We start from the raw sequence: 10,295 nt of genomic DNA, 5'->3' as shown, positions 1-10,295 counted from the left end.
ATGAACCTTTGGATTCTCCATCTGACTTGCCCTCAGCTTGTTATCTTCATAAATAGTTTTGCAAACCTTTAAATGCTGGTGCTAGGAAGGACCTTATGAGTCATAGGGTCCAACCCCATCATGTTGCAGAAGAGGAAACTGAGGCTGAGAGAAGTAACTTGCCCAAGGCATTCACGAAAGAAGTTGTGCCACTGAGAATCAGTATGGCTAGGCCAGGGAAGGGAGCTACCAGGCTCTTGCAATATCTCCATCTCCTGCACAGATTGTACACTCCCTAGTCCTCCCTGTCTGGGGCTGCCCACCCTGGACCAGGCCACAACCTTTCAAGGCACTGACACTCAGCTCATTCCTCTGTTTTCACGCTCCCCTAGACCTCAAGATGATTGCTCTCCTACGCCCCTTCTCCCCTCTCCTTACCCCTAGTGAACTTGTATCTTGTGACTCATCCTCCAAGGTAACAATGAATCCATGTGAAGATAATGGAACAAGATGAGAGAAGATTCCTTAGGGCCTGTGCTTGGAGACATTGCGCACATCTTTGCTACAACAAGAGAGGGACTTTAGTGGTGGGAACATCAACAGGAATGGAAGGGAAGGTGGCAGATACAGGCTAAATGGAAAGGAAGGTGGCAGAGATCCTGAGATATTCTGCAGGTATCAGGGCCTTAAGTAGCCTTAGAAATCACACAGCAACCTCTCACTGCCTCTAGAGAGGCAGGTGGCATGGCACAGTGCACGGACTGCAAAATGGTGGCATCCGTATACCATTCCCCTTTCCTACACTCATGATGATGTTGCTGGGCCACAGCCTTCTGCACTGGGAATGGATTCAAGGGCCTTTCTTTTCTTTTTTTTTTTGCGGTACACGGGCCTCTCACTGCTGTGGCCTTTCCCATTGCGGAGCACAGGCTCCGGACGCGCAGCCATGGCTCACGGGCCCAGCCGCTCCGCGGCATGTGGGATCCTCCCGGACTGGGGCACGAACCCGCGTCCCCTGCATTGTCAGGCGGACTCTCAACCTCTGCGCCACCAGGGAAGCCCCAAGGGCCTTTCTTAACACAGTGTTCCAGGCGGCACCTTCAATTGACTGCAGTTGATTACGGGGATGAAACAAACCTATTTGCCATCCTCAGTGCTGTCAAAGGCTTTGAAGGCAGGTAGCTTAGAAAATAACTGAGTCTCCATTTCTCCCAATGGAAAAAAGGAGATTAATTAATCTTTGATTTACAGAATTGTTATAAGATTTAGAGACAACATATGTCAGAGCACAGCAGATACCATGGAGTCTGGTACATAGGAGGTGCTCAGTGACTGTAAGTTGTCATCCTTATGAAGTTAATGCTGACGGGGAGTAGTCAGGATGCCACAGCTCTGCATTATAAGGAAGTTGGGGATTGTGAAAGAATGGTACTCTTGGCCTCCCTTTGTTGTCTTTCTTTATCTTGTGACATTGCAGACACAGGTATGAAAGTTTCAGGTCTCATCTAAAAGGGTTGAACAGTCTCAGGTCAGGATGGCAGCCCACCGCTGGTTGGCTAGCTCTTGGCCCAGCAAGTTAAGACTCTCACACCAGGTAAGCAGTCTGTCCCTATAGTACCCCAGGTCTGGTTATGCTACTCACAGGCTGAAGGGCTGAAGAAAGTCCTTTATTCCAAGCCTAGTTCAATTTCTATAAAATATATATAATAATCTGACCCTAGAGATGGGTCTATTGATGGTATAGTGATAGATTCTCTAAGGGTTATTATATGTTTTGAAAGAAAAATCAAACCCTTAATGAGTAGCATGTTTATTTAAAGAACACCTTTCTTTGCAGAAAATAGAAATGTTTTAACTTCTTTATTTTGTATCATTTATTTATTTAATGTGCATCTTAAATGGCTTGGGCTATGTCATTATTAGCTATGATATGTAAACTCCTAAAGGCAAGAATGATGTTTGCTTCATTTATTTTTTAGAGCACCCCGAATAATGCCATGAACAATGAGGTTTTTTCATCCATTTACATGCTACAGTTGCAGACTGGAATATAAACTGTATCTCACACTCATAAGGAATACCATTTCATTCTTAGTTTAGACTTTTAAGAACCTGAAATCAAATGAAACAGTTCCATTACAACAGCATTGAATATCCTTACATGCAGCACAAATGGATACTTATTGGTTTATTAATTTTTAAAGTATCAATATTCTTGACTTTCTATTACAAAAGCCTGCCCCAAGTAGAAAATGTGAAAAATGCTGAAAGCTACTTAGAAAAAAAGTCATTTTTAAGTACCATGCTGGAAGATAATCGTGTTGAACATCTTAATATTTTTTTCCTGTGTGATTCATTTTAAAGTGTTATTGATATGATCTAATCCTTAACTCATTTTAAGACATTCAAATGTTTCTTCTCACTGTGATTTCCATCCTTTCAGTTAGCGATCCCATGTTCTCTCCAGGAAGAATTATTGTTTTGTTATCTTTCAATCTATTGAAATGTGTTGTGAGTGAAAGGAAAAAGAGTTTGCCCTGAGCTGCTGGTGACTGCCTCCTGTTTCGAAGGAAAGTTGTGGTTACCGCGAAGGAAAATCTAATCCATCTTGCCCCAGTGCACTTGGTCTCCCAGAGCCAGGTGAACTACCTTTGACTGTTTCCCTAGGATTATGTCACCCACCAAGGTAACTTTCTGTTTCAGTAGGCGATGTTAAGAAACAGAACAACACCCTTTAAGTTAATCACTTTTGGAAAATAGAGAATGGCTTTATATCCCAAGGCTTTGATGTGTTTAGCGGTTCCTGTGAGGCTCTGCCTCCCTTTTGTTTTGATTGACGAGACCTTTCCTATATATTTGAGCAATCAAGCAGCCCAGTAACAAAGGGTAGAGGCATTTACCCGGAGCAGACTTGTACCGCTCATCGTGACTTTCCAAAGCCTTGGGTGCAGGTTTCAGCTTTAAAGAAGAGGCAGCTCCAGTAAAATCAGGTGAGTGCTTCTGCATACTTGTAACTTCGTTCTACTTGAGGGTGAGTCCAGATAGCCTTGCTAAGGTGACAGATCAGAAGTAGGAACTGGGAGATCAGTTTGGGAATAAATAACTTTGCAGCCAGTTTTAAGTCATAATGAACTGGGGGTGTTCTATAAGTGTAGTGTCCACCCTCATTTCAACATCCAGGTATGTTCCGTCTGGTGGGCCAAGCATGAAAGGAGTGATTCTGGCTCCTGAAAAAGCACAGGAAATGACCAAGACCCAGAGAGGATAGACAGTAGATTGGTAGTTAACAGGGGTTATGTTTTAAATACCCGTGATGCTTTCCATCATTTGGCTTTAAATTCACTCACTACGAGGCGCCTATTAGAGTGGAGGTTAGTCCAGAGGGAATTTGTAGCAAGTAGGACACATTCTTATGAATGGCCACCAAGTCAGGTGTGAGGATTCACATCTGCATATCCAAGTTTTGTGGTGGGTTGGGTTAGTAGCAATACGTATGGGGCATACAATTATTGTTTATTTATCTCCGCCCTCCATTCCCCATCCATGATGTTGGAAATATAATTGTGAGCAAAGCATGTAACATAATTCCAAATACCCTGATCTGAATAAGAATTTGTGTCTATCCCTGTATTATGTTAGGATATGCATTACTTTTGGTGTTACTCATAATCTGTGCTCATTTTGAAGAGACGATTGGGACAAACTTCTTTCACCCACAAGTCAAGTCCAGCAGGTGGAATGCTATAAGGAAAAGCCTGAGGATGCCCTTGGAGGGTTGGATGTCTAGTGAGCTCAGTGGGTCCGTGGAATCCATATTGGAGCCACTTGGAGGAAACGCTGGGCATTTGTGTTGGAGTCTGTGGGCACTTACAATTTCTTGGCTCATTTCTCCTGAAATGCTAAGAGCGATGTCCCTTTGATAGCGACCAGCACATTGATGGCAGTCCCATGGAGGCAGCTGGATCTGTTAATAAACTCTCTTTCCTCTCCCTCTCGGGGAACAGTATGAGGCTGGCATACCTCTTCCTTGGCCCTGCGGCCCTCCTCCTCCTGGCTGGCTGCGGCTGTGTCCTCAGCACCTCCGGCGGGAACCTGCACACGTTTGTGGGCTGTGCGGTGAGAGAGTTTACTTTCCTGGCCAAGAAGCCCGGCTGCAAGGGCCTTCGGATCACCACGGATGCCTGCTGGGGCCGCTGTGAAACCTGGGAGGTGAGTCCCAAGACAGGCCTAGGTGGCAATGCCTTCAGGGTCAGTCCCTTGGCCTGGTTCTTAAGTATTCACTTTTTAATCAAATGAGTTAGAGCTGGGGTATCTACCTTTTCCTGTGGATCAAACAAACAAACACACACAAAACAGCTACATGGTATCCTCCAAAAATAATCTGAAAAAAACAAGATACTGCCCATCTAACAAAGCATTGATAAAATTAATAATTTGATTGACACAGGGTTGTCTATTGGGGAATCATCTCTGGGAGGTCAAGATGTGCTATCTTTCCACCCATTTTATAGATGACATGGAAGAATTCAATTGGTGGCTGACTGCAGTCATGTAGGGGGTCGGTGGAAAGTTCGGAGTAAATTCTTGGTGCAAGCTTGTAACCCAAACTCTTCCCTGTATTCCTCCACCAGTGAAAAAGCCAGCCAGTTACCGACAGAGGCCCTGAGCTAAATAGCAGGCGAGGGCGGGTCCTCAGCCCCTCCTTCAGTGCCTCATCCACAGCCCTACTCTCTTCCCACCCCCTAGAGTAATTCCTGGGGCCCTTCAGGGATTATCACTGACAGATCCGTTAAGGCCCTTCATATACTATTATATCCAGCTTTTTAAGAGACAATACATTTAAAATGGGATAAAAATCTCAAAATTAGAACCCTACTGGGCTGAGAGGAGGAGATGTTTGAGGTGTGAGGAGAAACAGGGCCTTTCAGCATCCCATCAGATCACACCTCTTCCCACTAGGGCTGGAGTTGGCTCCTAGTGAAGCACTAGATCTGATTTTGTCACCCTGACTCCAAAGACTGTTAATGACCACCAAGTACTGCAAATTCAATAACCAACTTTTAAGGTCCTCAGCAGTATGGCGTCTGCCTATTTCCCCAGTGACTACACATATTCTTAGTTCTGCCTAAGAGATTGGATTTTTTTTTTTTTTGCGGTACGAGGGCCTCTCACCACTGTGGTCTCTCCCGTTGTGGAGCACAGGCTCCGGACACGCAGGCTCAGCGGCCATGGCTCACGGGCCCAGCCGCTCCGCGGCATGTGGTATCTTCCTGGACCCCCGCATCGGCAGGCAGACCCTCAACCACTGCACCACCAGGGAAGCCCTCTTTGTTTTTTTTAAACATCTTTATTGGAGTATAGTTGTTTTACAATGGTGTGTTAGTTTCTGCTGTATAACAAAGTGAATCAGCTATATGCATATGTATACCCCCATATCCCCTCCCTCTTGTGTCTCCCTCCCACCCTCCCTATCCCACCCCTCTCGGTGGTCACAAAGCACAGAGCTGATCTCCCTGTGCTATGCGGCTGCTTCCCACTAGCTATCTATTTTTCATTTGGGAGTGTATATATGTCCATGCCGCTCTCTCACTTCATCCCAGCTTACCCTTCCCCCTCCCCGTGTCCTCAAGTCCATTCTCTACGTCTGCGAAGAGACTGGATTTTAAAGGTTTTATTCAAAGCTCCTCATGAAATCATACTTTTGGTCCTTTTCTCATATTCCTGCTCGTGTTTATTCCTCGGTGCCTGTCTCCAGTGCCCACTCCCCTAAGCCTTTTCTGACTCTCTGCTCAGCCCATGTCCATCGTCTACTTTTTGTCTTACTTCCTCCCCACTCCCCACAGTAGGTTTTAAGTTTTTCAAGGGTAGAGGTTCATTCTTGTGCCTTTCACAGCTCTTGTCAAATGACATGTACAAACAAGGCATTCGGTAAATGTTGAACTATAAGGGATGGATCCCCTCCTGGAGTCACGCATCCTCTCGCCTAACTGAGCCAACTTAGAAGCCCACAAGCGCCATGAGAAGACACTGCCATTAGGAAAAGCGTCCTTCTATTCAGGGACTCAGAGAGCAACCTGCTGTCACTTGGATAAAATTATGGCCCCGGGATTGGAATTGGATTATGGTGGTGAAACCTCTAACTTAAATGAAATGACCCCACCAAGCTCGCTTCATTTTTTTCCCATCATTTGGGGGCTTGAGACCTAACAGTGAGATGAAAATTCGGTTGTTGCAGATACTGTGGCTGTCACGTGACATCAGACTTATGCGGGAAACTTTCTTGTATTCAGGGCGTGGTCTGGCTGTGCCTTCCCCTGCTCACAGCTGTGTCAGGCTATTGGGAGCTCTCTGTGGGCCAAAATCTCAAGTTACCATTTCCCCTTAATTCACCCCATCTTCTCTTGCCCTTATAAATCAGTGAACGGCTTTAATTGGGTAATGGTCACCCGCAGGAGGTTAGGGACTCTGCTCTCACTGGAGAAATGGAAGCACTGAGACTGTGAAAGAGCGAGATTCTCCTTAATGTCAGCAAGCTTTTATTTATGCCTTTACTGTGCTCTGAAAAGGGAGGTGACATCTAGAAAATAAATAAAAGAATGAAATTTAGTTTCCCCACAATCTGAAAGTTTCTGAGATACAAAGCACTTATTTTTGGTAATTTAACTGGGAAGCCTGTCTGAAAATAAGGGTGTTCATGACGACAAAGTGGCTGGATTTACTTTGAAGGTGGAACTATTGCTGAAAATAGCCTTTGTTCCTGATCTGGGTTTAGGGTTACCAGAGTTAGCAAAAAGCCCAACCAAACCAAGCCAGGAGGCCACTTAAATTTGAATGTCACATAAACAACTGTTATTTTCTTTTTGATATAAGTCTGTCCCATGCAATATTTGGGACATACTTATACTAAAAAAAATAGTTGTTTATTTGATATTCAAATTTTACTGGGCATCCTGTATTTTATCTGGCAATGCTGCCCGGGATTCCAGATTACTGAGGGTAAGAGGACATAGAGCGAACTGAGAAAGGGTAAAATGTTACCTGAGAAATAGGAGGAAGAAGTGCATATTGAGTTCAACTCTTCTACATGGTCCTTGACAGAGGCAAAGCCATTATTTCCATGAGATGCATGTAAGAACTTCATCCTGGGCCTCCATTAAACATATTTCATTTGCCCAGGACAAGTGTAGCTGTTGTCCTCTGAAAGCTTGTTCGTTGTTATTCGTATTATTATTGAATACTTCCTTACTCTAATAATTGCTCTGATAAGAACAATAGATTACATTTACTGAACACTGACTTGGTGCTCGGCAGGTATTACATACACCATCTTACCTTATCTCCACAACAAGGCTGGGAGGTAGGTATTTTGTTTCACAGTTGAGGAATCTGAGGCTTCAAGAAGTTAAGTGGATTTTCCAAGGTCTCCAGCAAGTGGCAGAACAGGGATTCAAGCTCAGTGGCTCTGACTGCAGGGTTTGAGATTTTAACTGCTACTTTGTGCTGGTTTCCTGATCTGTATGCTCTGTTTATCAAAATGAACTTTGGATGCACAATTTCTAAAAGGTGAAGGAAGGAAGGGAATCCCTCGGTTATCAGAACCAGCGCACAGGGCATTCAGGAACCTGCCTTGCTCTGTTTTCTTTCACTGATTCAACGAATAGTTAGTTGTTGAGAACCTCCAGGGTGCCAGGTATCTCTAGGGAGTAGAGGCACAGCAGTGAGTAAAACGGGCAAAAATCCTTGTCTTAATGCAGTTTTCTTTCTAGAGTGGGAAAAATACAACACAACTAAATAAAACGCATAATATGTCACAGGGTGTTGACAAGTGCTATGGAGAAAGATAAAGCAGGAAGAGGGAGAGGAAGTGGCAGCGTGGGAGGGGAAACTTGGCAACTTTAAATAGGACGGTCAGAAAAGGCTTTCCTGGGAGGGTGACGTTTGAACAAAAACCTAAGGTCGAAGAAGGAGTGAATCACAAGGGAGAAGAGCGTTCCAGGCAGAGGGACTAGCAAGGGCAAAGGTCCTGGGGTGGCACTGTTCCTGGTGGGTTTGGGGAAAAAGCAGGAGACTGTTGCGGCTCGAGCAGAGTGAGGAAGCCAGCAAGACGGGGTCACTGGGGACATGTCAGAGGTGAAGGTGCAGGGAAGATGATGTAGGGTCTTGAGGGTGATTGTAAGATCTTTGACTTTTGCTCCCAATGAGATAGGAAATCATAGAGGCTTTGAGCAGAGGGGAGATAGGATCTTACATTTTAAAAGGATCTCTTGGGGCTGCCCTGTCATAAATAGACTATAGGGGGTAAAAGAAGAAGTGAGGGGACCAGTTAGAAGGCTTTTGCAATGATCAAGACTATTCATTTGCTAAGTATTTATTTAGTACCTACTCTGTGCCATGGGCTCTTCTGGCAGTTCGGGATACGTGAGTGAACAAAACCACCTTCCTGCTTTCAGGAATTTGCTTTCTACTGGGAGGAAACATATTAACAAGTAAAGAAACGAATAACAAGCTAGTCTCTGATAGTGATAAATGGTCAAGAAAATGAAACACGATGCTATGTTCTAATGGGTTTTCTGTTTTCTACCTGTGGGGACAGAAGCCCATTCTGGAACCCCCCTACATTGAAGCCCATCATCGAGTCTGTACCTACAATGAGACAAAACAGGTGACGGTCAAGCTGCCCAACTGTGCCCCGGGAGTCGACCCCTTCTACACCTACCCCGTGGCTGTCCGCTGTGACTGTGGGGCCTGCTCCACTGCCACCACGGAGTGTGAGACCATCTGAAGCTGGCCGACCCTCAGAACACAGCTGGCGGCCTGCGGCCTCACGGACCCACCTGCACGGGCAGCACAAGCAGCTATACCCCCTGCACTCAAGGACTGTTTAATTTCGACCCTACTTGTGGAGGAGGTTACCTGTCTCCCTGACCCACCCTCAGGCGCAAGGCCGAGGCAGCATACTTATGCTAAAAATGCAAAACAACATTTGTGCCTTCGCTAAGATAATTTCTCTGGTCCACACACTGCAAATTAATTTTTCTTTACCTTGACTCTCAGAACATAATTCATATATCACAACCCTCCTCCAATTTGGATTTTTAATAAGCCAATGTTTTAAATGCATTGGGCATAATTAGGAGACGGGCCTAGAAAGACTTTAAATTCTCATGTCTTAGGTAATGACGGGTCTCCAGCTGGATTTATGATTAAAGCGCCAGAAATTAATAAAACCAATGTTTTAGTCCTTATGGCCTCCAAGAAAATCCAGGTGCAAGCTCCCTTAGAGAAAATACTTTCTTTTCCTTTTAACTGAGCAATTACCGACACAAGGAATAGAGACTGCTCAGATTAAAAAAGGGAGGACGATAGAGGCTCAAACGGAAAGGTGTCTGGATTTGGGTGATTCTTTTCCCAAGCAAAATTCCCAAGGTCCCTTTAAGATCCTTATAAAGAGAACCCTTTGTGAATAAAAAAACTCAGAAAAAAATATGTAATCAGAGCTATCATATACACTTAAAAAAAAAAAACCTCACGAAACTAAACTCATGTTTTTAGACTCATGTGATGCTCTCCCAAAGCCATGCCCCAAATGATCAATTACAATTATTCTTTCCAACTGGGCATATTTTAAATTTAAATTGTAATTTTTTGAACTCAAAAGTTTTACATGTTTGTAGGGGTAAAAGTGTACTGCTGACTCAGAGGAAAAAGTCTGTGATTGTCTAGCTCTTGCCCTTGCTAAAATCTTACAGCAGCTGATTCTCTGTGACTTTAAAAAAAAAAAAAAAAAAAAAAAAACTCTAATGTTACACAGGTGTCTTTAATTCTGACATTTTTGGGGTTGAAATGAACCTTGTTCCTTTTTCACATTATGCCAGGAAAATCTGTATTAATGCCAATAAAGCATGTCCTCTGTCTTTTGAATTCATGAAAACTTTCAAAAAAGTCTTTTTCATCTTTAAGACCCTTGGAATAACAACAACAAGCACGCTTAAAATGAACTGTGAGGTTATTTTTACTTGCACATTAATTTAGGATGTCATATTTAGTAAGGGACACCGACAGATGACTGGGTACCATGAGTCCCAAAGGTGGCTCAATCTGTATTCACATCCCTGGCATTTCGTCACTAGGAACCAGGGGTCCTCCTTGAATGAGGAATCAATGAGTCCCCATGAAAACAGTAAAGCAAATGTTAGGATTGATGGTCCAGGACTGGGATGCTGAGGTGGACGACCAGGAACAAAGGACAAGAGCAAAATCCATCCCAACCTTCAGTGCAGATCTGTTGGCAGGCAAGAGAGCTGCTCTAACATGAA

The 10,295-nt window shown here is 44.2% G+C and overlaps 1 protein-coding gene across 1 annotated transcript; it reads left to right on the top strand.

Annotated features, from left to right (window-relative positions):
- The first annotated feature begins 249 nt into the window (after positions 1-249).
- Positions 250-9,147, top strand: GPHB5 (glycoprotein hormone subunit beta 5). The gene is made up of 2 exons (XM_004262113.3): positions 250-4,188; positions 8,573-9,147. Exons 1-2 carry the CDS (start codon positions 3,928-3,930, stop codon positions 8,759-8,761), a joined length of 450 nt encoding a protein of 149 aa, XP_004262161.2. The 5' UTR covers positions 250-3,927; the 3' UTR covers positions 8,762-9,147.
- Positions 9,148-10,295: the final 1,148 nt, after the last annotated feature.

The sequence above is a fragment of the Orcinus orca genome, chromosome 2 (assembly GCF_937001465.1).
Source record: "Orcinus orca chromosome 2, mOrcOrc1.1, whole genome shotgun sequence".
In the NCBI taxonomy this organism is placed as follows: domain Eukaryota; kingdom Metazoa; phylum Chordata; class Mammalia; order Artiodactyla; family Delphinidae; genus Orcinus; species Orcinus orca.
This window is presented reverse-complemented; position numbering and strand designations above follow the sequence as displayed.